The sequence below is a fragment of the Lissotriton vulgaris genome, chromosome 6 (assembly GCF_964263255.1).
Source record: "Lissotriton vulgaris chromosome 6, aLisVul1.2, whole genome shotgun sequence".
Classification (NCBI taxonomy): domain Eukaryota; kingdom Metazoa; phylum Chordata; class Amphibia; order Caudata; family Salamandridae; genus Lissotriton; species Lissotriton vulgaris.
The window spans coordinates 1,693,037,723-1,693,065,258 of record NC_141694.1 but is presented as its reverse complement, the minus strand read 5'-3'; the positions used below and the strand labels follow the sequence as shown (position 1 = coordinate 1,693,065,258).

The 27,536-nt window shown below is 44.6% G+C and overlaps 1 protein-coding gene across 1 annotated transcript in view; it reads left to right on the top strand.

Moving 5' to 3' along the window:
- Window positions 1-27,536, top strand: part of USH2A (usherin) — a 2,319,650-nt gene that overhangs the window by 2,278,095 nt on the left and 14,019 nt on the right. The window contains exon 60 of the mRNA XM_086925936.1: window positions 20,568-20,812. Within this exon, the coding sequence (XP_086782062.1) occupies window positions 20,568-20,812 (245 nt within the window). The remainder of the gene's footprint in view (window positions 1-20,567; window positions 20,813-27,536) is intronic.

Here is a 27,536-nt window from a genome sequence, read left to right as displayed (position 1 = left end):
CAACTTAGAAAAATGCTTTTAAAAGCATTTTTCTATGTTTTTGCTATTTACCGAGAGGTCTGACCTCTCGGTAAATAGCGGCCCAATTTTGCTAAATCGCAATTTTTGCAAGTGTCATGAATAGCATTTAAGGAATCTCTAATAGAGATTCCTTAAATGCTAATCCTCGCATATTTGCTAATTCCTCATTAGCGATTTTTGCATTTGGGATTGTGAATCCCAAATGCCAAAATTGCACTCGCAAAAGGCAAGATTCTGAGAATCTTGCCCTTTGCGAGTGCAATTTTGCTTCATGAATCAGGCGGATAGTAATTTTGGCCAGGAGGCACATGTTCATGTAAGGGCACTCATATGATGTTTGGATTTTGTTTGTAAGTATGGTCTAGGTTTATGATTCGTATGGCACAATCTAAAATCTGGTGACTGCTGCATGCTCAGTACATATTGTGGTTGATGTCTTCGGAGAATAAAGCTCATTATGCTGTATGGGCACCCAAACAAACGTTAGTAAATCTAACCTATAGTTTTCGATGATCGAGTTACCCATGGTCACCCCAATGTGCTTGCAGTAGCGGTTCGCTGTAAAAAATGTTGCAAGTTACTTTTTATCGAAACAAAAAAAAGGTCTTTGTGAGCCAATTCTCATGGTATACTTTTTTTTCTGCATTTTATGTTACAAAGTGACATTCATTTTTTCTTAACACTTCCCCAATTTCAATAAGTATACAAACATTGCATTATTTTAAAAGTACATGAGGTTTGCGAGGGAAAGACGTTTTTTGTTTGGGGGTTCCATGGGCCTACTGGCAAAACAAAGCTCCCTTTTCATCAAAATATAGACCTGAAGAGTAGTCCTGAAAATTAAGCATGTATTATTTGCTTTATAGGTGTCTAGCTACAACATTTGGTTGCTGATCTGTCTAGATTATGGCACTGTCTACAAGTTTTGGATTATTGGAATAGTAGCCACTCATTGACAAACAGTGACATAATAATTTACCATCCATACCCATTGGACTTTGCCTGGCAGACTTCTGGTGGGTGCACTTTAGGTGTACCAGTGGAGTGGATGTCCGTGGCAAGGGTGTGCGGAAGGCGGGTGTACCTGCAGTGGTGGTGCCAGGTGTCCAGGTGAGCCTTATTCAAAGGGAGGGGACTTGTTCTTCATTCTGGGATTGTGTTAGCTACTACTGTCAGGGAGGTCTGCTTTAGGCTGTCAAACGGGAGGCTGTTGAGGGCTCCACCGGTCAGACTCCAGTGTGGTGCACTTCAGGTGTACCAGCCTAGGGTGTTGCCCTAGATCCTCGGAAGTCTTGGTACGCCAGGCAAGCCCCGGGTAGCCCTCTGCTAAGTGTGATGAAATGAGTCAGTGTGGGCCTCAGGTGACCTGTTGAACCTTTCTCTGGGGAATCTTTATGGTGCCTGATTGCCCTTCCTGTTGTCAGCATGGTGCCTGGAAGTGGCTTAAGCAGGGTCTCAGTCACTCAGTACTCTGCAGCCTGTCTGTTGACTAGTGGGGCTGGAGGGAGTCCACAGGTGATGAGATCCTGTGGTGGGAACTGCCTGGGGAGACTCTTGTCTGGGAGCAACCTGTAATTGGGCTGGGGTCTCCTTAGGGGACACTGTTATCCCAAGAGCGTGTGGTGGCAGCGTAGACCCCAGAGTAACGACTGTGAGTGAGGGTCAGATGCTGATAAACACCCAGTTGAGTGCAGGTACTGGGTTGTGTAGTCTCAGAAAGGGAAGCAGCCAGTAACCGATGGCACAGGTTTTAGACCTGTCTGTTGTGTAGGCGTCAGTGCTGAGACACTGAACTCTTGCCAGGAATAGTGGGTGGCCGGAGTGTTGTGTTATCCAGGGCAAAGGTGGGCCTAGACTTGCTCAGACCATGAACGTGGTTAATATCCTGCATGCATCCGATCTAGAAATAGTAGTGTTCTTAGTGCAGGCTGGGTTCCCTGTAGGGATCGGTAGCCACATGGTTGAGTTAGGTGGATGGTCTTAGCATAGGAAGGCAAGTGGAAGGTCTCAGTGGTAGCGCACAAGTGGTGTGACTGGTCAGAACCTATTGCCAGTTGTTACTATTGACTAGGTAAGGGTACCCATGAGTGATGGCTGTCCCTTCCCTATTTTCAGCTGGCATCTGTGTTTGTTTCAACTGGGTTCTGCCCATTCAGTATGCCTGGATTTTTTTTAATTTTTGGATCACCCGGTTTTGGACATTTTACTGTGGGTGAATCTCACTACATGTGTCTCACTCATGGTAATTACATGGCAAATGGACTGTGCTTATTATCATCAGTGTCCACCTTTTAAGATAAGGCACTGTGATGCTGCTAGGGTAAGGGGCTCTTGAAGGATTACACGTGAACACGTGCACATGTGTGTGCACACATGTGAGGTCTCCGTGTTGGTGACTACTGTCATGCACAGCCCAGTATCTGTGCCCAGGGAGCTTGGTGCAGAGGGGACTCTGCAGGATTAGATATTGACCTGGGGTGTGCCTTATAATGTTAGTGTACACTAATAGGGAAAGTCAGTGTGATTTACTGTTTTGTCTATAGTGACACTTTATAATACACATAGGGAGAAAATTGCCTTAGAGCGCAGTTTCACTCTACTTTGACCTACAAAGACCAGTGTCATATCCAAATGGGGAGTAACCTGTTGAGAGCATCAAATCTGCAATTTTCACAAAGAAATTTGTACAATTTATGGGTAATTCAGAATCGCCACAATTCTCTGGCTCAGCTCAAGATCAGAACCCAGGTCTTTTGTCACCCAGCTGTGCCAGGTTAATTACATTTCTCTCCAAAAGCAAGAAGAAAGACATCCACACACAAAGGGAGCAATTACCAGTGCTTAACTCAGCTCCTGAGGCGAAATGGAGTGCGATAAGGCATCTGAATCAATCAATAATACTGTACCGGGGATTGGCCTGCCCAAGCCTACTCAACGAAGGAGTGAGCCCAGACCGCTGGAGCCAACACAGGAGGGGGCTACCCTTTGAGCTGTGTTCTCAAAGGAGAGGACCAGACACGCCCAACAAAACAAGCATTTGCAATGAAATAGGTCTCGCAATTGCAAGATTTTGACCTATTGTAATTGTAAGTGACAATGTCTTGTATTTATGTGCTTAAAAACTTGCAATAATAAAAGGTATTGTCATTTACAATGCCAATAGTTCAAACTTTCTAAAATGCGAGACCTATTTCTTTGCAAAAGCTTGTTGTTTAAAGCACTCTATGCTGTGCTTTCACGTTAATAGAGGCCACTCCCCTTTTTTAGACGAGCCATGTCGAAAGAAAGGTTTGCTGCGGCTATTAAAGTGAAAGCGCGGTATGGGGCGCTTTCACCAAAAAAAGCATTTGTTTGTCAAGTTGACAAACAAATGCTTTTTTTTGTAAAAAAGCGGCCTGTGAAAACGCGCATGGCGCGCTGAATGCTGCAGGAACGCATGTTGTGCCTGCAGTAAGGGAAACTCAGTGAAAGAAATTAGTAAAAGCGTCAGTCCTCATGGGAGGTTGCAAATAAAGACAAGGAGGTACTAAGGAGGGACTTTCAAGCCTATTTACCAATCAGAAGCCAGCATTTATGTAGGACAATGACACAAGCCAATGACAAATATATGAGCGGAGAGTGGGCGTGGCTTCATGTCCATACTCCAGTAGAGCATGCCTCTCAGAGCAGCACATGCGCTGCCCAGGCTCGACCTAATCAAGTCCAAGGGAGGAGGTGTGGCGCGGTGGCCTGGGCGACTGACTCCGGAACCCGGGGGCTCACAGTCCGATCCCCGGCGTCGGCGGCAGATCAGCCCAGCACCATGTGACTCTGGGCAATAGCTCTCTTAATTTTCCCCATGGCCCCCAATGCCTTGACAGCCCTCGGGCAATTGTTTGCTCTTTACAAATACTGGATTTCCATTTTTATATTTTACTCCAATACAGCATGCCTCGCAGAGCAGCGCATGCGCTGCCCAGGCTCAACCTAATAAATGAAAATAGAAGAGAGAAGTAGTTTGAGACGTTGGGAGTAGATAACAAAGGAGTAAAGGGAAGAAAAGGTGGGAGAAAGAATGAATTATGGAGATGGATGGCAAGATAATGATTTGAAATTAAAAGTATAGAGGACATGGGATATCTAGGTACCAGCGGGCAGGAACTAGAGGAAAGGGAGAGGCATCACTTTCTTTTTAAATAACGTTTCAAGCTGTGGATAGAAGCATCACAGAATTTGAGCGAGACGTGAATGTTGTCCCATTTCCCCAGCTCTTAGCGTGTGCACTCTTTCTCGACATTCCAGCCTTACGGACCCTCGTGAGAGTTACTTGCTTTGAGTTTCATTCAAAGGCACAGTGACGCCGTCTGTCCTTGGTTTAATAGTACACATAGCCCAACTTTAATAACTCTGGCTAGTCCCCCAAAAATATGGCTCCGTCGTCCCACAAGGATCTTCCCTCAGCCCGACGCTGTTCAACGTCTACACGGCACCACTAGCACGCATCGCCCGACAGCACGACCTCAACATAATCTCCTACGCTGACGACACGCAGCTGATCCTCTCCCTCACCAAGGACCCTCTCACCACCAAATCCAAAGTCCACCAGGGAATGAAGGCAGTTGCCGACTGGATGAAGGAAAGCCGACTTAAGCTGAACTCAGACAAGACGGAGATCCTCATCCTCGGGTCCAACCCCTCAGCATGGGACGACTCATGGTGGTCTGCATCACTGGGGACCCCCCCTGCCCCCACCGACCACGCACGCAACCTGGGAGTCATCCATGACTCAAAACTCACAATGACCAAACAAGTCAACGCAGTCTCCTCCACCTGCTTCAACACCCTCCGCATGCTCTGCAAGATTTACAGATGTATCCCGACAAACACGAGGAAAAAAGTCACCCTAGACAGCAGCAGACTCGACTACGGTAACGCCCTCTACGCCGGAGCCTCGTCCAAGCTCATCAACAGACTGCATAGAATCCAGAACGCCTCTGCATGCCTGATCCTCGACGTCCCGCACTGCAACCACATCACCCCCCACTTGAGGAACCTGCACTGGCTCCCCGTCGACAGGAGAATCTCCTTCAAACTCCTGATCCACGCACACAAGGCACTCCACAAGACCGGACTAGCCTATCTCAACAGTCAACTCTCCTTCTACGTACCCAACAGGAAACTCCGCTCTGCTGACCACGCCCTGGCCACGGTCCCGCGCATCCGCAGAACCACTTCCGGAGGCAGGTCCTTCTCCCACCGCACCGCCAAGACCTGGAACACCCTCCCCCTCTACCTACGACAAACCGAAGACCTGCTGACTTTCAAGAGACAACTCAAGACCTGGCTCTTCGACCAGTAGCAGCAGCACCCCCCTACCCCCCAGCGCCTTGAAACGCTTACGGGTAAGTAGTGGGCTTTACAAATTAAATGATTCATTGTTTGATTGATTGTGCTGAAGAGCGAGGAAGGTGACTTGGTTTGTGTGCCAGCAGGAGAGGTCTGTGGTTGTGCGTCTCCTCTCCTCCCGCCTCAGCCGGCTCCTGGAGGAGGCTCCGCAGCTCCCTTGATGTCTCCGTGCAAAAGGAGGAGGGTGGGAAGGAGCCCGGGGAGGGAAGGAAGGAGCAGGAGAGAAGGATTTAAAAAGGGCAGCAGGCACAGACAGCCCACCTCTGCGTCAGAGGGAGACTTGGAGACTCTATAGATATATTTTTTAAGTTACTGGAAAAACAAGCAATGCGTAAATAGATGAAGTACGTGAAGCGGGCACCATAGTAATACACATTTTTTTAAAAACATGAAAGCGGGCACCGAACTGAAATATGGAGCGGTGCCCTTGTATATAAAACAGGTGCGCATAACGGCCTGTAAAGTGCATGGTGTTCTGAATGTTGCAGGAAAGCATGCCATGCCTGCAGTACGGGAAATTCATTAATCAAAATTATGTTTACAGAGTAAATAAGACATACCGTGTAACAACAGTGGTAAATGGGTCAGTACTCAGGGGCAGTTACAAATGAAGACAAGGCAGTACTAAGGGGGACTAACAAGTCCATTAACCAATCAGAAGCCAGTATTTATGAAGGACAATAACACAAGCCAATAACAAATATGGGCTGAGAGTGGATGGGGCTTCAAGTGCATACTCCAATACAGCATGCCTCGCAGAACAGTGCATGCGTTTCAGAGGCTCGACCTAAAAAAAGACACAAAGAGGAACAGCTGCACAGCGCAAGACTGTATAGTATAGCTGCTCATTATATATGCACTGCGCCTAGCTGGGGCACCTCATAGTGCCCTGCAAGTCCTTTTAATTTACGTAACCTTCTCTACTCAAGGTGGCCCCAAGATGGCAGGGGCACCACCAGTGTACTAATGGAAGTTTGTGTGTGTGGGGGGGGGGGGAGCTGCAGTAGTGCAGCAGCTCCCTCCTACAGGGTATATTACAAGCGTCGGACCCTATGGACGCAGGGTCATAGAATCCAGGACCCCTCTAGGATTTTCTAATGTTTTTGAAGCATTCCCACGGCTGGAACGTCTGCTCTACAGCTGGTAGTGAACAGCTGTCTAGGGGCTTATTATATGGCAGCATTTATGGTGGCATAAAGCTGTTTAAAGAAAGTGCTTGGTGTACAGTGCCCTCTAGGGGCTAAGTCTATGGTTGCATGTTATGTGATCAAATGTGATACCTTTCAGGGGCTGTTCTAATGGTTGTATTTTCATGGTTGGAAATTATATAAAAACATGCAGACACATGTTGATCATTTTAAAATGCTATAGTGCTATAATATTGTGGATATGGATATGGATCACAATGACTAGGCTTTATAACATTAATGAGTGGATTTATACATGATTATTATTATTGAGGATTGCATGCACATATAAAATGATGTCTTGTGGTTTGTTGTTCTTGAACCTTTGACCAAGCCAAGAGGTTCAGGTTTTAAAGTCTTTATTTCGATAGTAAAATCATAAAAGACAAATTTAAAAACATTACAAAACATATCAACCACTATACATTAAATTATAAAGAAAACCAATGACCATATTATTAAATTACACTGGAATCACAGTTAAAACTAATTATTAAACTTTGTTAGTTTTACAAAGACATATTTAAACCTGGGGCTGAAAGAGCAGAATTAGCACAATTTATAAACTTATTGAGATCTTACATGATACAATTAAGATGAGTTCCTCTGGCTCTAATTGCCCATGCCCAGCCTAAAAATTTGGCCAAGCATATCACAAAAATTTCCGAGGTATTGGTTTTCAGCACCCAGATCGCCTCGGAAGACCTTCTACAAGAAAGGCGTTTGAACAGGGGTTTTAGCCATGTGGAACGAGGTTCTGAATACTGCGGGCAGGCAAACAATAGATGACCTTCTGTTTCTTTTTGATCTGGGCACCAGCTACAGGAACTAGAGGAAGTTTTACCCCAGGATGAAGTAAATGAATTCAAAGGTAAGGCACCCACTCGAAACTGATGATAAAGTTTCTTGTCCAGTGGTCTGGTGATGGTATCCCAGTAGACCTCACGGGAAGCATCCAGCTTAAAGCTTAAGAATCTTCCCGTGAGGCTGCCAGAACTGGAAGCGGTTACCAAAGAGTGGCGAGTTGAGGCCCAAAATAGTTCTTTGAATTCCTTTTTAGATGGGAAAGTGTTGGTGCCTGGGGAGACCCACAGATGTTTTAAACCCATATCATGCAAGCTCTTTTTCACCGAACGAAGCCAGGGGATTCGTTCAGAGCCCCCCATGGACCTCACTTCTGCTAACTCCTTAGAAAAAAGTGTGAGATCCGGGGAGGTCCACAAGCGCCTCCAAGAAGCCACTACTCTAAATCTTGCCATGTCTGTAATTGGTGGGCAGCCCATATCATGGCAGAGGGGTATCGATGGAGAGGATTGTGGTAACCCTACCAAGTTCCGAAGGAATTTGCACTGGGTTCTATAGAGACTAGAGAGGTCCATAAATCCCCATAACTCAGCCCCATAAAGTATGGCGGCGTTTATTTTTGTGTCTTAAATTTTCATGGCAGGGATGACCCGTTTGGCAATAGATCTCTTCTGCTCACGCAAAAGACAGCCGGTCAATTGGGCAAATTTTAACTGCTGGGTCGCGATTTGTTCTTTCCACGACAGACGGCGGTCCAAGGTGACCCCCAGATAAGTCATGGTTTCAACTTGTTCCAAGTTGACCCCGCTCATTTGATTGTTACTACATACGATGTTATTCCTGGTTAAAACCATGAACTTGGTTTTACCCACGTTTACCTGGAGATCATTTTTCACACAAAACTCCTCAAAACGGTTCAAGGCCCGCTGTAGACCTGCCCGGGTCTTGGATAGGAGTAAGGTGTCGTCAGCGAAGATGAGCATGGGGAATTTACAGCCTTATTCATCAAGGCCAAATCGGCTCGCAAAGGGCCAGATTCTGAGAATCTGGCCCTTTGCGAGTGCGATTTTTGCATTTGGGATTCAACATCCCAAATGCAAAAATCGCTATTTGCTAATTCGCATATTTGCGAGGATTTACATTTAAGGAATCTCTATTTGAGATTCCTTAAATGTAATTCATCATCCATTTTACAATTGCGAAATCGCAATTTCGGGCCGCAATTTACCGCGAGGTCAAACCTCGTGGTAAATTGCGAAAACTCAGAAAAATGCATTTAAATGCATTTTTCTGAGTTGCACGTTACACACACACATGTCCTTTGGACATGTGTGTGTGCAACACCTGTGTTAATTTCCATTGCAGGGGTGCTACAGGGTGTCCTTTGGACACCCCTGGCACCCTTGTACTCGCAATCTCATTTGCGATTAGCTAATTGCTAATCGCAAATGAGGAATGACTCCCCATGCATTCCTATGGGCCTTTTGGCCCATAGGAATGCATGGGAAGTTATTCCTTATTTGCGATTAGCAATTAGCTAATCGCAAATAAGGAATCAGTGGGAATCGCAATTAATATTGCGATTCCTACATGATTACCGTTTTGCGAGTCTCAAATAGCGATTCCTTATGATTCGCTATTTGAGCCTCGCAAAACGGCCCGTTCATGAATCAGGCTGTTAGTCCCTGCCAAGGATGGGGCATCAGTATGGGTGGCCGAGAAGAATTTTGCTACTTGGTCTATAAAGAGCAGGAAGAGAGTGGGCGCGAGGACACACCCCTGTCGAACTCCACGGGTTACAGGGAAAGAATCCGTGTGTTGTCCTTGTTCTCCCCACTTTACCCTAGCGTAGTTCTCTTCGTGTAATCTAATGATCAACTCTAGTAATTCTCCAGGCATTCCCAGGTCCCTCAGTACCTGCCACAATTTACCCCTAGGTACCAGATCGAAGGCTGACTTCAGGTCTATAAATGCGGCAAAGATGGTACCACCGCCTAGCGTAACCACCTTCCAGAAGATCATACAAAATCGGAGCACCTGGTCAATAGTGCTCGTCCCAGATCTAAAGCCCGCCTGCATGGGAGACAGTATGTTTTCAGAATCCATCCACCCTTGCACTCTGGCCAAGATCATACGGGCAATGACCTTTTGGAGGCAGTCGATTAAACTAATCGGGCGATAGTTGCCCGGATTAGACCTGTCTCCTTTTTTATATATAGGAAGAATCTCAGCCCCCTTCCATGTTTTGGGGATGCGTGCACCCTTTGCTATAGCATTAGCTATATTTGTTAAATATGGCACCCAGAGAGCAGTATTTGTTTTAAACAAATCGGCTGGTATTTGGTCCAACCCAGGAGCTTTCCCCCGCTGAGTCAAACCAAGGGCTAACTCTGTCTCGGTATTAGTGAAGGTCAGGGTTTCTTCACAAGTGGGCATTACATACAACTTATTCAAAATAGAAGGAGGGTCAATGCCTTCTGAACTAAATTGGGATGAATAATGGGTTATCCAGGCTTCTGGGGACACATGGTTGGTTGGAATACGGGAATCGCCATCCTTCCCCCATTTTACTATGTCCCAAAATTTGGTCTGGTTGTTTGACTTGGTGGCATCCAAGAGGTCGGCCCAATAACCATCCTCCCACGCCCTCTTTGCTTCCCACTGTACTCTTTTGTACCGTTTCCTAGCCTCCTTTACAGCACACATATTTCTAGATTTAACTTTTTCGACTAGATTACTGTGAGCCTCCCTACAATCTTAATTATACCACTTTGCCTGAATGGCAAGCGGTCGCCCAACACCCTGCTGACAAGGTTTAGAGAGAAGTAACTTGAGCTCAGCAAAACATTGTTCATGCAAGTCCATAATTTTGTTTGGTTCTATGGTACCCCTCCCAATGTCCTCTGGCAGCATTTTGTTTGATGCGAGCATCACCAATTTCTCTATATTAGTCTGTATGGTTTCATCTCCTGATATGTTGGACCATTTCAATCTCCTACGATCATTGGATATGGTTACAACCCCTTGCCCCGTAAGAACTGGATCTTCCAATCTTACCAAACCGTGCAGCCTTAATTTCAGAGACAGAGGGTTATGATCGCTTTCTGGGCGAGGGACAATTTCCATATCGACCATCAGTCTCCAGAATTCCATTTTTAAGAGGATATAGTCTTTGCGGCTTTTTCTCAGGCCATTATCAAAGGTAAAGTTGGTGCCAAGGTCAGAAGGAGTGCATCTGTTTACTGCCCTTAGCCCCCAGGTGAGACAAAAAGCAGTCCAGTTCAAGGCAGCCTCCGTTGCTTTAACTGGTTTGTTGGTCAGTAGGTCCGGTATATTCCATGTTGCATCCTCTGCGGACCCCCAGCTATCCCCTGCTAAGTAGAGTGGCTCAATGGTGCAATTTAAATCGCCAGCTAGAAGGATCAATGTTCCTTTGTTCCACCCCGCCAAAAGACTATCCAAGGCATCCACCATCGGGGGACATCGACCACCAGGGAGGCCACGAGAGTAGATGTTAATAATGAGCATGTTCTGACCACCTTCCTTGCTCAGCCTAATAGCCAAAATGTCGGGATTGTCCTCATAAAGTTCTGTAATTGTATATCCCCAAGCCTGTTTGACCCACGTTATCAAACCCCCCGAAGCACGCCCTTTATTGCTCTTAATTGCAGGTTTGAAAATGTTTATAAAGCCAGCTTTATGTATGGGTACAGTTGCCCAAGTCTCTTGTAGCAACACTACGTCATATTTGTCGATAAACTCCAGCCAATCCTCAGAGTCCATACGAGCCTTCACTCCAGCAACATTCCAGGACACAATATTAAATGTCGCTGTAGTGGGTTCTGCAAAGTTATTACCTAGATGGGGAGGGGAGGAGGAATTGGTTATGGTGGTGCTTATAGGCATATTTCTGACCCCTGTTTCTTCGATATTCATTTTTTGCACACTTTCCCCCTCTGCCGAGACCATCATTTTTGCCTTTTTGTCTGGCATAAACTGATTACCCAGTGTAAATGTCATAGGGGTTTTAGATGGAGTTTGTACTTCTTCCCCGCTAACATCGGTAAGGTTATTCATCGTACTGGGTAAACACAGTCAATCTACCAACTCCAAGTCAGACAACGGTCCAAAGTGATTGAAGAGTAGAGGGTACTGTTGTAGGTGAGGTGTTCTAGGCCCTTTAAACCTCCCATCTCTCACTCTCCACTGGTTTGGGCCTATAGGATAGTTGGTATGTGTATGAGGATAAAAGTAAGCAAGGTCCAAGGTTTGGACTTCGCCCTGACGAGCAAATCTAGCATTCCGTCGTATTAGGTCGACCACCCAGGGGTCTTTGAATGATATCAAAATACAGTCCCCTTCCAAATCTTTGGTGCCCTTACCCACCCAGTCTACTCTCCTTACATAAAGGATTTCTGTAGGGGATGATGGTGGTAGTGGTCGGTTTTTGTTTAACCAGTATATTACTTTATTCCGCAATTCCCCTTGGGTCTCCTTGATACCGTCCCTTAGGGGAGCTACACCAGTTAAAACTATGGTATATTGGGACGCTTCAGGGGGTAGATTGACTCGGGTGAGGGACGCATCTTTTGTTTACCCACAAGCTGCGTCCTAGAGGATTGGGGATTAGTTTTACCCCTACTAAATGATTGAACTGGGGTACTGTTAGATTGTTTTACCATGCCTTTTGACATAGACTGATTCGCTTTAGCTGAGTTAGATGTGGGTGGGTGTTTTTCCCTTGGTAGGGGTTTTGGGGGACCTCTACTAGCGGTGGTAGATGTAACAGCGGACTTAGCCCCTGCTATGGGTTTATTAATAGTAGTAGTTGCCCCTGACGGTGCGGGCTTAGTTACCTGGATCACTGAGGGGTTGCTTGCTATTTGTTTTTTACCCTGTGTCGGATTACAAACCCCCGCCCCAGGACTAGACGTCGTTAATTTTTGCAGTAAACCCAAATTGGTGTTTACTACTGTTTCCAGTGCATCAATTTTAGCGGTCATCAGCCTTGTTCTCTCCAAAACCGGGAGCAGAATGGTTTTTAGCATAGCCTCAATTTTGACCAACAAAGTGTCGTCACTATTGAGGCATGTTGGACACGGATTAGATGACCCCAGGGGAGCTAATGATGGGCAATACACAATTGGGAGACCATGGGGTGGTTGTGGGGGTGGTATACTCACACTGCAAGTGTCGTTCAATTTGGGCTGTTTTTGATCTTTATCCCCCTGTGGGCTCGAGACATGTTTTCTCTTCCGGGATATCGGTTTTGGACTCGTTTGAGTCAACTCAATCAAATTAGGTGGAGTAGAATCAATAGATTGGGGTGAATTGACCAAACTATATTCGTCATCCCCGGTAATCTGGCTTTCATCCCCATCCCTTGTCTGATTAACGTTGGGTTTCTGGGCCCTGTTGTCTAGGGAAGGGGGTAAGGTAACCCCATCTCCATCCACATGGACTATTGCCTCTGTCTCAATGGTAGAAATGCAGTTAAATGCTGCGTGAGAGACAGGGCTTTTGGCTAAAGCTAAACCACCCATTGACGAGCGCTTTCCGGTGACTAGGTCGAGGGACAGCCTTTGTTCCACCATTTCTATTTCTTTTTCCAAAATCCCAGTGGCTCTGGTGATAAAGGCGTCTAGGGGACCAGAGACTACGCCCTTTGAAGTTTGTATCTGAACTAAACGTTCTTTCCCTGATCTCAATGGCATGATGAAATTCTGAGTAGTTAATTATATAAATAAATAGTTCCACTGTGCTTTGGGTGCTATATGTCACCCTCCCTTGTGGAGGTTGATAATGACAATATACCTTTTGGTACCGTACAAGAAAAATAATGTTAGATCTGAAGATGAATTTTGACAGGGGTCCGGGCCCAACCCAACCTTGTCCGACCACGGACGGCCACAGACGGTCCCACCCTTGTCCCGGGCTTCTCCCGGCGTGATCCCGCGCGCTCCCGCGCAGCGGGATCACGTCTGCCTTTATATAACAACAGATCTAATAGGCGGGTGGGCGGGGCCGGCAGGGAGAGCAGCCCAGCTGGTCTCGATAGGGCGCGCAGGGACTCCTGGTCCTCGGAGTCCCTGCTGGTGCTCGCAGCCCTGCCGGTCGAAGGATACTGCCCCTTTAAGGATGGTGATTTAGCGGTTGAAACCGCGCTGCGGGACCCGCGAAGCGGGTCCGGCGAGGCGTTGCAGCAAGTAGAATGCTGTCTCCACAAAAGGAAGGTGGGCAGTGTCAGCGTTAGCGTCCAGGTGAGGAACCCACTCGCTTACTGAAGAAGCAGCCTTTTAACACAGTTGGCGGGCGGGCGGGGCCGGCAGGGAGAGCAGCCCAGCTGGTCTCGATAGGACGCGCAGGGACTCCTGGTCCTCGGAGTCCCTGCTGGTGCTCGCAGCCCTGCCGGTCGAAGGATACTGCCCCTTTAAGGATGGTGATTCAGCGGTTGAAACCGCGCTGCGGGACCCGCGAAGCGGGCCCGGCGAGGCGTTGCAGCAAGTAGAATGCTGTCTCCACAAAAGGAAGGAGGGCAGTGTCAGTGTTAGCGTCCAGGTGAGGAACCCACTCGCTTACTGAAGAAGCAGCCTTTTAACACAGTTGGCGGGCGGGCGGGGCCGGCAGGGAGAGCAGCCCAGCTGGTCTCGATAGGGCGCGCAGGGACTCCTGGTCCTCGGAGTCCCTGCTGGTGCTCACAGCCCTGCCGGTCGAAGGATACTGCCCCTTTAAGGATGGTGATTCAGCGGTTGAAACCGCGCTGCGGGACCCGCAAAGCGGGTCCGGCGAGGCGTTGCAGCAAGTAGAATGATGTCTCCACAAAAGGAAGGTGGGCAGTGTCAGCGTTAGCGTCCAGGTGAGGAACCTCAAGCCAAGAGACTTTTCTTGCATGTTTGTGTGATTACTTTGGGGATCTATGGGGATTTTCCATCTACCTAATGTACATATTTGTAAATTGTTGCGTAGTATAAATATACTTATTCTTTCCCTAAAGAAAAAGCACTGACTGTACAATCATTTATTAAGCCTTAATATTCTGTACCAGTGAATGTTGATTACTAGCCCACTCCTCCTCCCCTTAGTAGGCCTTGGACTACTCTCCTTTGCTACCCTGAGAGAGTCATGCACTACAATTGGGTGCTTGATTCCCAGTAAGGAGACATTGTGCAGCTATTACTCATACAGGCCACACAACTAATAACCCAATTTCCTTCGCCCATCAAGAATAAAATAATGGTAATCGCTGTCACTGTGGGACCATAGCTTAGTATGGAATAGAGAAAGTGCCTGATTCTAGCCACACTGCTCCAAAGTGTGGCACTCTGCAAGAAGCATTCTAAAGACAAAGTACAGTGTTGAATGTTTCCTTTTTATGATGAACTCATGTCAAGTGAACCACATGATCCAATCACCTTCAAATATATTACTGTGCTCACTATTATGCCTGTATTCTGACATAGTCTGTAAGCAACACCTTCTACATTGAGTAGGACAATGATGTAAGCTTTACCATCGAACTCTGAAGTAGTACAGCATTTGGATTAGTAAAAACCATCAATGCCCACCAGTAAGAAGATAGCTCTGGCACTGCCAGCATTTATTGCTCTCAAGGAAGTAAAGTTCCATATATGATCAATGTATACATGAATTAAATGTGAAATCATACTGCTCAGTTGTTTAGAGAGCTCCATAAAATACACACAGCAGAAAAAGGAGATCTGAAGGACTCATATTCTAGGAAGACAGTCAAAGGCATCAACCCTGTACCAGAATTCCATTTTAGCTGCTAACGAGCCAGACTCTGACACACCTCTCAAGCATTAAACTAGTAAGATGTTCTCTACCTTGAGTCACAAGATGACAGTCAGTACTGATAGTTTGTGTATTTTGATAAATGTTAATTCAAGCTCTTTGCATTGAATTCCTTGGTTATATGCGACTATGCAGTGAATGCATGGTAGGAGTTATTTTTTATTTTATTACAGGCTGATATGGATGGTACTTTATCAAGATCCACTTAAAATTCATTATCATACCAGTGCAATTCTATTTTGCCTGCTCAAATGTCAATTTTCTGGCAAAGTCGTAAAGAGATGGATAATAAAGTTAGGGGCATGTTTACAATAGAAGTGACGGAGCGCGGTGTTAGCCTTCTCGACTTACGCTGCACTCCGCAGGGCAGCACCATAGGGCGGCACCATATTTACAACAATATGGTGCAGCCCTACGTTTCTGCCTATGCAGATGCTAAATTTAGCTGCCTATCGCCGACGCAGGCCCCCGTGCACCATAGTGCAAGGGTGTCTGCATTGCAGGGGAAGATTGTTTGTGTGTGCGCAGGAAGGTGTCCTTTGGAGCCCATAGATCAGTTTTTTTCAGAGCCCAGTGTTACATACACACAAATGGGCTCTCATTAACTCCACCCAGTGCAGAAAAGTGAAAGGATGACATAGAGAAATCTTTGTATGAATGCTGATTGAGGTTTCAGTTTCTTTTCAGTTTCAAACACTTTATTCGGAATACATTTGTATCCATAAAAGTAACATACATATGACAAATAAACGTTTCCTACAGTTAAAATCCTAATGATATGACATAAATATCAAATAGCAGCAAATTTTTAAATGAGAAAGCACCATGCCTCACAGCATGTGTTAAAAATGAGCCAACATGTAAACAGGTTTCCATATCAGACAGTTTCAGAACCAATGAGAACACGGCTCTACACTGTCTGATATTATTCTTTTTAAAAAGATAAATTAGGAACAACCTAGTATAAAATTCATTGAAATTTACAGAGTATTAAAAAGTGTATCATTGTGTGGCCAGAATTGCCATCACACGGGCAAGCCCCATGCGAAAGGACCTGCGTCACCCTTACTCCTGCCATGAGGCAGGTGTAAAGCTTTGACGCAATGGCGTCCTAGAAGTAGCGCAGCAAAATCTCATAGATTTCGCTGCGCCACTCCTACCACCCTTTCTTGCGGGGGTACGCCCACCCTGCATACATTATACCTGGCGCAGGTATAATGTAGCGCAGGGGTTTACGAAGTGAGGCATCTACCTAGATGCGCCACTTCGTAAATATGGCACAACATGGTGCATATTTTATGCCACTGGTGCGTCACAAAAAGTGATGCACCGGTGTCGCAAAAGTGGCCCAGGGCTCATAAATGAGTGCCTAGATATTTAGTAGAATCGGCTCGAAACCTAAATAACAGAGAGCGCTCCCATCTCCCACAAGGCTGTCCCAGATAAACAGGGGGGCAATTTAGGACTCTCGAGGACCAATATGCAGTGATCTGAGGTTTCCCTTCTGTACTTCTATGGCTCCTTTTCGTCTCAGATTCATAAACAATTGAGGCTAGTTTTCTTTTGTTAAAACTTAAACATGAATTTGGCTCAGTGAAAGCCGTCTGCATGCCAATTTTGCCCATTTCTGATTCAACGTATGCCAATCATGGATTTCGGAGACCCTTGTCAGATGAGATGCAATCAAGCATTTTATCTCTAGTTAGTGGTGCCTTCTCGGTGCTTCAAATACACAAATGCTGATTGATGTGTTGCAGACTTTCACCTCCAATTAATATAGATTTATGCACTTTCAGAATTTCACAGAGCCCTTGCGTGTACATCTTGGAAATCTCTGAAAATCGAACATTGCCACTATGCACACTTGTGACCTGCATACACGGCGAAAAATCTGCTAATGTATGAGTGACCGAAATATGCAAATGTACCCTGGCTCTCCAACAGCTCCATAACATTTGAGGTTGTGCCCATTCCTTTGTAGGCAGTACAATCCAATCTTATCTTCAAAGTATGAGTCCAAGAATAGTTGTTGTTGAAAACAGGATTTATTCCACAAGTAGGACCCACGACATGAGACATGAACAGTAGGGCAGTAACTGAATAAAAAAGGCAGTGACTGAAAGATGCACTTTAACAACTCCAGAATATAGAATTAACAGATACAAACCTTCCATAAAGAAATACACTCTCTACACACCCCCTCCTTATAATAAACCTAAAACAACAAAAAAACAAAAAAAAAACCACATTCAATAATAAACAAAATCATCAGAACGGACAGGATTTCTGACACGAGAACTGCATCTAGTTGGTGCATGATCCCCAGAAATACCAACAATATTTTCTACATTTTCAACATTTTGACGAATGACAGCATTAGAATCACCACCCCCAAAATCCAATGAAGCATTGAGAAGAAGTAGTATTCCCAATGTCATTTTTCTGACACATCTTTTCAAAATCAAGCCAACAAGAATAAGCTTTTTTAACAGATCTATCACAAATGATTTTCGCTTGTTCTTTCGTAATCTTCACAACAGCATTTGTGTTCCACCATCCACGACCCTAAAACATCCCATCCTCGTCGCCAATAAATGTAGGAAGTACAATCCAATCTTATCTTTAAAGTATGAGTCCAAGAATAGTTGTTGAAAACAGGATTTGTTCCACAAGTAGGACCCACTACATGAGACATGAACAGTAGGGCAGTAACTGAATAAAAAAGGCAGTGACTGAAAGATGCACTTTAACAATTCCAGAATATAGAATTGACAGATACAAACCTTCCATAAAGATATACAATCTCTACATCCTTTCACACACAAATTGGGGAATTACTTTTGCCCTACTCGGGAGTAACTTTTGTGTGTGGAAAAAGACCTGCAAAATCATTGGAATGTCTGATAATGTACAAATGTGTAGCTTTTCGCCAACGTTTTCACTGGCCATCTGTCCATTTCCCTGGCCAATCTACTAAAAAGGCCTGCTATCATCAAGAGTAACCCCAGTCTTCCGGCAGAAGTGTCCACTGATCCTGAGAATAAAGGTCAGGGAATTTACACTTATAGGTCAGTTTTAAGTGTATGTAAATTGTACTCAAGTGCAAAAACCTTGAATCCGGCTTTCGGTATCAAGGGGGTAGTTGCATTGTGTACTTTACATCATTCATATACTAGGAAAGAAAAGATTTAACAAATACATTTCCCACACCAAAGACAAATATTCTGATACAGCATATTATTTAGAAACGTATCCAAACATGTATTTTTAATAGCACCCATGTGGCACATTGCAGCTATTTCAAAACACTTTGCGGTATATGAACCCAAAGAATATATTTATACTTTTTACTACATGTCATCTGGGTCTGCTACCTGGAACTGAGCTGTACATAATACAATGACTGAAGGTATATGTATAATGACTGCCTAGCTCTGGAACTCCCTCCCAATTGCTCTGCGCTCTTTCCTCTCTGAACCGCTCTTTCGCCATCGCCTGAAGACTCTCCTTTTTGCTGCTTAGCCTAGGATATATGTTTTGTGATTCTTGTGGATGTTGGTCATTACTGGAATCTTGCTGCTCGATCCAAGACGATTCCTTGGAATCAGCTGTGCGCTTTCTACATTTTACTATATTGTATATAACACCATGTACAAGAGACCCATTGAGACTAATTCCATGTCTAGTGGAATTCTGATTCAGTCACAAACAGGAGTTTGCACCCAATTTGGAAGTCTGAGTTTTGTGGTATTTACCGCACTTCACCGGTGATTAGCACGCTGGAGTGGAGAAGTGTGGCTCAATGATTAGAGATGCAGACCCTGATGCAGAGGTCTAGCCCGGGACCAGGGTTCAATTCCCCGCCTTGGCGGGTCTTGGGCTCAAAATTCCACAGACCTGATAATTCTCGCCTCGGTCCTTATTCAAATCATGGAGTCCCACTCTGCAACTCTGGGCAATAGCTTGCTTAATCTCCACACCGGCCCCCAAAACGCTAAGGATCCCTGGCCTCCACCTTGGGTGTGCCCAGTAGTGGACGCCTCACAGGGAAAGCCAGGATGGGTTCCACAGCGGTATTCGTACAAGCGCCTTGAGACCCTTGCGGGTGAGTAGTGCGCTATACAAGTATCAATTTAAATTTTTTTACATTTATGCTCTACAAATCAACATAACATAACATAAAATGACATAAAATGACATAACATCCACAAGTTTTTCAAAGCACAATTGTTTTCAGGTAAAACATGTTTGAAAACAGCATATTTTTGAGTTATTAAAGGTTGGTAGCAGGGAAAATATGGTATCGCTAGAATATCCCCGTTCTGAGGTTCAGAACCTGGGAGGAAGCAGTCATTTCTGCACTCAGTAAATACTACAACACTCAGGGGCATATGTACAAGCCTCTATCGCCACGGGAACGTAACTTTTTATGGCGTTTCCGTGGCGATAGGGGCTTTGCCTTATTTGCAAGAAAGCGTAAAGCCACTTAACGTATCTTAATGCTGCCTTGTAAATAAGGCACCCTTTCATGCTATGCTTAGCGTGAAAGAGGTGGGTAGTGGGTGTTGTGATGGGCGTTCCACTGCTACGCCCATTGATTTTGATGCCGGACCCTATTTACGAGGGCAGCGTAAATAGAGGCAGCATCAAAATTAGGAACAGGCAAAACCTGGTCTTTACTTGGCGAAACAAGGAGAAATGCTTTATTTCTCCTCCTTTCTACTTTTTCCATGTGTGTTGCCTTGTGCAGCACACATGGAAAAAGCAAAAAGGCTTTGGGTTGTTTATGTTCAGGAAGGTGACCCTTCCTGCACATAAAAAATTCTTCAAAAAATTACATTTTGTAACTTCCATGTGTGCTGCATTAAGCAGCACACAAGGATGTGACTAAATGGCATTTCAAGATTGTTTATGTGCAGGAAGGGGGACCTTCCTGTACATAAACAATCTTACCCTGCACACAGACACCCTTGCACACTATGGTGCAAGGATGTCTGCATTGGCGATACACTGCTAAGTATAGCGCCAGCGCAAGGGGAAATGCAAGGCTGCCCCATATCCTTGTAAATATGGTGCAGCCTTGCGATTCTGAAGTGGCGGAGAGAGGCGTTAAGACATGACGGCTAACACCTCACTCTTCCACTTCTTTGTAAATATCCCCCTCCGTATCCCGAATGCCGGGTGTAGTATGAGTACACAAGTTTAGTGCTGGAAATTTAATGAACCCTTTTGTGTTTTATGCTTCTCTTTTCATTATGAGCTCTTTATGTTAAACGAAGACTTTTTACATGTTCTGACCTCCAGAAATGCAACCACTATCTTGCCTCTTGTAAGTAAACTTGGCTTGTCCCGTTCCAGGCCCTTTCCTGTCCGCGCCAGAAGCTAAGAACGGGACGGAGGTCAGGAGCACCCACTTCTACACCGAGCTGTGGTTCATTATACTGATGGCTCTTCTGGGCTTGCTCCTGCTCGCCATCTTTCTGTCCCTGATTCTGCACAGAAAGGTCAGCAAACAACCTTATGCAAGAGAACGTCCTCCCCTGGTCCCACTTCAGAAGAGAACGTCTCCGACCAGCGTCTACTCACAAAATGAAACCTATACGGTACGCCTAACAAATTACAGCGAGTTTGACAGTACTGTCGATGCAATTATTTTTGCCTGGTGGGATGCAAGAAGTGATTGCGCAATCATGGAAACCAATATAAGGTCAAGAAACTATGCGAGAAATTATTTCATGTTTCAGAGCCTTCAATTATTTCAGAAGTGTGACAGCTCCAAATCTACGCCTGTGCCTGCCCTGGGACAATTGCATTGTGCATCCTGTATGACAATCTGGAGCCAATGGGGTTAATAGTTGTTCTTCTATAATTATGCAAATGTTACATGGATTGGCACATTTCTTTGTGCGAGTCAGAAAGCTGTTAATGCACTGAAAGGAAAATACCATGGTTATGAAAGTAGACAGCCCTTCATGAAACAATCAGACAGTTTCATGCAATCTGAATTAGGGGTTATTAATCATAAAGACAACATCTCGAGCTGTGCACGTGTGCTTTATGCGGAAGTGTAAGAAATAGAACAGCTTAGAAGGAATTTAACTTTCCTGTGTTAAAACACGCTGCATTCATTGTACACGATAGTCGAGTAAAGAACACATATAGCAACATTTTAGCTCAAATATGAAAGAAATAATAGTTGACGAAAAAATGTAATTTGCATATCAATGTTCATTTTTTTAGAATTATGATGTTAGCTCTTTTCTTTGATATTCTACCTGGCTGTAAGTGCGCACACAAGCATTCTTTGCATGTTTGTGGACGAAGTCTCTTGCAAGAGACCTTCAATATGGTGCAACAGAAACGCATATTTTTTTGGAAAACATTTTGAGTCGGAAGTCCTGCACATACTCTGCGGCCGGTTAGAAGCTAAGGACCACTTGTACTAAAGCATTTTCCCGTGGACACAGAATGGGCAACACCCTTTGATACATATGGCCCTAAATTTTTAAAGAAATGTCAAACAGTGGCAGCTGCTTTTTCACTTGGCACTGTAGCCACCACCGAATCAGACCTCTCATTGAAGACACATTACTGCGCAACCAATTCTAGGGCTAAATGGCTATTAAATAACAACAATACACCCAGATAGGTAGAATGCACTCCTTTCACAGGAAGAAAGTCCCAGAAGGTTTAGGTCCTGACAATTGGTCAAAACATCCACGATGTTGATGATGCTGGATAAACACTTTCGAGTTTATTGATTGCAGTGACATGTTTGATTGACTTGCTGAGTTCAAGCTATCACCCCCCTCCCAATTGCAGTATTCCTGGAATGCTGGTCATCACCCTTCCTTCTAGTGTCCAGAGTGCAAAGGTAATGTAGCATATTTATCCAGTTGGAATGCGGAAGTTTCTATAGGCCTGGAAGGCCTTGATAAATGACAGTAAGCAACACATATTATGCACATTATCTACTCCCTGCAACAGGCCCTAGATGAAATCCTTCACTGACCTCTACCCAGCACCCTGAACTGTGGAAAGCAGTGGCTGCTCGTAATTGTGTTTACAAATAGTGGGGAGGACACAGGTAGACAAACACATTCACACACACACACACACATTCACTTCCACTTATCCACCCACAGGCACCGACACATACTCCTGCCCATCGATTTACAATCGTGCATACTCATACCCATCCGCATGTGCATAATGCACATACATTTATATGCACTTACAGGCATCCAAGCATTAAAAACGACATACACAGGTGACGGCAGAGGGAAGCAAGAAGGTACGAGAAGTAGCTTGAGGTTTCTGGGAGGGAAGGGAAAAATAGAAGATCTTATGGCTTCCTCTCATTGGCTAAGCTTGTCATGGGATGTATGACGGTACAATGCGGTATTAAACACCGCAGACCATCACAACGCAGGTTTTACAGCGCACGTCGTTACCACGACTTGCGCTGTAGGGTGCTGGACTTAGGAATAGTAAGAATTACTATTCCAACACCAGCCTACGTACAGTAGGGAAGGAGCTGGAATAGTAAATCTACTATTCCTTAGCCTAGAGCGCCCTCCAGCGCAAGTCATGATAACGACTTGCGTTTTGAAACCCGCGTTGTAATGGCACTGCGGTGTCATTACCGCGTTGTAAAGGATGTTCCCCTTGTCATGGGTCGGCCAATGAGGGGCGGAACACACCTAACTGCTTAAAGAGTGGAGCGTGGTCAGTGAGACTTACTGAACCCACTCCACTCCACTCTGTGACGAGGCGTCATTAGTAGACAGTCAACAAAGTGCCCTGGGCTGACTTTATTGATGACGCTCTTACTCGTCATGAAGGGGAGGACTACACAGAGTTCTGCTTGACTGATAAAGTCACTGCCCTCAGGGCTGTGAAATCTTCAGCCTTTCTAAGCTTGGCTCAGGCTACCAAGCGTGTACACATTAGTGCATGGAAAGTACCTGGATGCCTGACACTGACATGGCGAAAATCTGTTAGCCTGACCTTTGCTGAGCCTGACACACACTCCTCATGCTTAGGAAAATGGAGGGGGAGGAATGGTAATTAGCAGGACATGCCATGCTTAGAATGACAAAATGTTTCCCTAAATTAAGTTTTTCTGTAGTTGATAGCTTGGTTGCCAGAGTCTAGAGGATCTGCCAGTGGCTCAGATATTGTAAAGTGCTTTTAGCAATAAGAGCTTTTTCCCTCCAGCAAATTCCACTAGACACCTTCCTGTTGACCATTTCTAGTCCTGAACACTCTGTTCAATTTGAGGTTTCTTGGCAAAAGCAATCAACGAAAATATCTCTATGTCAATTAAACATTTTTCTCAGATCTCAGTGGCTACATAGGATAATAGAGATGGGCATTGGTGCAATTCATAAAAGCAGTGGCGGCTGGTGACATTTGAAAGTGGTGAGGCGTACAAGTTGGGAATTACTTTTTTTGTACTGATTTAGTTAGGTTCTCAGGACATTATTTACATATATTTTTCCCTTTGCGCTTGACTTTAGGAAATGCTGACAGACTTTCGAAAAAGCTGACAGAAACAAACCAAGAGATCGTAGCATTCATTGTACTGTGCTTATAATATATTATTTATTTCTGTTGCATTCCCTTTCAAAGCAGGCATAATCACTGTGGCATTAGCAAACACTGTATATTACATCAGGCAACTTTACATGACTAGTGACATCACACTGCTGTCTGGCATCTGTTCTTGCTTGAAGTGTGGCTTGCACAAAAGAAAAAATGTCTGTATGAACTTGTTCCTTGAGCTGCTATTCTATCTATCACCTCTGTAATTTCTGGTTAACAGATTTTCTTTTGAGGAAAAACTCCGTCTTCACACTCTTTCTTCCCTTTCTACCGCTAGAAACCTTTGTTGGAAAACGACATTCAGAGTGATTCCATTGTTCAAATGATTCTAGGGGCTGCAGGTCTAGCTTAGAAAAATCGAAATGTGTACATTATATTTCTCACAATATATTTAGATCTTGGCGACTGCTCAAGTCTCGACCCCCGATCAATCCTTAATTTCAGTGGATGGATGACAATATACTTTTTTAAACTACGAATTTGGCTTATATACACAAATAAAATACAAATCACCTGTGCTCTTTTGGAACAGAAGACGATGATGGTGATACTTGCTCAACAGCCTCAGGCTATGACACTATGAAACCCAGGTACTATGAACTGGGTTGCTGACCTCACGCGACCCTTAAGCCAGGATGATGTAAAGTGAACTACGAAACACCTGTTTGATGAAGATAGCACACACGTGCACCGTAGTTGTATGTAAAATAAAACGTTCTCTCACCCGAGGTAAAGTTATACTTGGAAAAATTAATCATCCCCTATCAGTGTTTCCCCCCGTGATTTTACCTACCGGGAGTAACACTCCACTCAGAATGAGCTATTTGATGTGCCACACACAACCTGACCCTGAGTGTTAGTTGAGCATTTAACATACCTTCACATTACATAGGTTAAATCAGCCTATATCAGCGCACAGAAAATAGAGCAAAACTGGCAAGAAATATGATATAATGAAGCATTAACAGAGCAGAATGTACCAGAATTTAACCATGCAGATAGTTAAACAATATGTTAAGAATGGATGAAAATGTATCTGAGTCAAGCAAAGACAAAAGTTTAAAAAAACAGGTCATTTAATGCCTACTCTATTCTACTGAAAACACTAGGGGACATGTTTATGAACCCCTTTCACCACTGAAGCAAAGTGACAGTCTGGTAGTACAAATTACAAATTCATATCTAAAAGGCCACACGCAGCCACTATGCTTAGCTCTGAATGGCCTTATAGATATAGAGGAAGGCAAGGCAGCGTGAATCGCTGCTTTGCCTTACTTTGCTCTTGGGAGGCGTTCCATGGGCGTGGCAGTGGGTTTTCCCATGCAACACCCATGGATTTTGATGCTGCCCCAGATTTAGAAGTGCAAAAACAATTGATGGACAGAATGCAGAACAATGTCATACATTCACCCCAGTACAGAGATCTGGGCCTAAATCCATCTTTTTTTTGCTCACCATGCCATTCAAGTTTGAACCCAGCCATATGCAAATCAGTCTTGACCCTGTGCCCCATGGGAACAGTCCAGCCCGAACTGCCAGGCCAGGTCCTCCCTGGACTGGAAACAAGCATTCTAGAACTGGGTTCGGGCTTTCAGCCCTCATCAGCCCGGATAGCTTGATTCCAGTGGCATGGAGAGCACGGGACTCACCAACCCTTATAGAAAGGACTTCATCAGAATGGAGGCAAATAAGAGCAAAAAAGGAAAAGCAAGGAAACAGATCTTCTCCATATATCTACCAGGATCTAAAACGTGATTCCCATACCCATCAGAACCTCCCAATCCTGCTCCAGTTAAGAAAATAGCTGAACAAGCATCTCTAAAGAACAATACATTACAACACCATGAAAGTCAACACTTGCTGTCAGACTCCATATAACCCTCAATCAATCAATCAATCAGACTATTTATAGAGGGCGCTACTCACCCGTTAGGGTCTCAAGGCGCTGTCACTCATTAACTATATCCCTGCCTTTGACCCTTTATAGCCCTCTGCTGTGTTTCGCTTAAGTTTCCACTGACCAAATAACACATGGATACACGCATGCAGAAAATGTAGCTACTGTTGAAATGTGAGAATTAAAATGAAATGACACAATGTTCGGATTAGAATGAAGTACCCAATACAGAGATTCCGCCAAATACGCCCATGATTGAATTATACTGAAAAACAGATAATGCAGATGGCCAGCCTGAAAGAATACAAGGGAAAGTGATTCGGAACCAAGAAAAACACCATCTCAGCAGAAATGCTTTTTATAGAGCAAACCATTGTCCAGTTCTCAATGTCACCCAGACAGTCCCCTCAGACGGTGCACAACATCCAAGGATGAAATCTTACACTATAATGTATTTGAGTACCATCAGTGTGCTATTGGACTGAGATGTTCTGACTGCCAGGTCTTCTAACACCTCCACAATTATGTTACAAAGTTTGAGGATCGAGATTGGCCCCCGAGGTTCTCTGCAGTTTCACAGTATTTCCCTCCTAGGTCTTTCTTGCTAGAAATCTGTAAATATTTAGACAAATTGCGTACATTTTTCCCACAAAGGATGATATTGATGTCCGAGTGGATACCCACTGTTCTGTCACACTTCCAACAGCTATTGTGTGGTCACACTGAACTCTTTTCTTTTTGTGAGAAACTGTCCAGCTTAAGTCTGTCCTACACATTTCATCCCCTTAACTCACACACCTGCCTCACCTCTCACGCTCAGTTCCTAACACTCCTCCTCTCCTTTCTGATCTGGTGTCTGACTAAGCGCTGAAAAGAACGCCTGTTCAATGAGTCTGGAGAAAGAATAAAGCGCTTTAATGCTACACGAGAGAAAATGCCGAAACGCCCTCTCATGATCTCAACCCTCCTCTTTGAACCCTAGTTTGATCCGGTTGCCGAAATGTCAGAATCCTCAAGCCACATCACTCTAAAGAGCTACACGGCGCACTCTGAGGTAACCTTGAGTGGTCCAGGAGGGCGCAGACTGTGGTCTGAACCAAGAACTTTTGGCATGATCTGCTGTGTTGCATGACGAACTTCTGCATGGCATTTTGTTGTGAATAAACTGATGTGTGCAGTGGGACACTGCATAAGTCACAGTTACACAAAAGGGTAACCATGACTGCTTAGTACGCATGAAGTGCAATGTAGAGCGATTATGAAAAATCATTACACACAGAGTTGCATTTTTCAGTGGCAATTGAATGCATGTCAATTAATGAGATTTACAATTTCAATCACAACAACATAGGTTGCTGTGCGTTTACATATTTCTTCTGATACAAAAAGTTCTCAACAGTTGCTTTAGTGACTGAGGGCTCAATTAAGAGTCTACCAGTTCACGGGCGTGGGGATGGCGGTCTTCAGACCACCCTATAATACGAGTTTGGCCAGTGCAGTGGCAGGGCGGACCTGGTGCCGCACCGCCAAACTGGTTTTTAGGCCCTTACTGTGCATCCAAAATGTCATTGAACGTTTATAATAAGATAATTCCAATTTGCATGACATCATATTTGTATACAACAGTCTTTTTTTTTATTTCAACAATTTTATTAGAAAATAAAATGTTGTTATACAATACAGAGAAAGAGAAGGCAATGTAGGACCTTGTTATTGTGCTGTTGCAGTTACATTTGGCTTACACAACATATGTTAAGGCATCAAAAACGAAAATAACTATTCGTGGCCCATAGCTCTACTAGACTGGAGAAATATTGCATTAC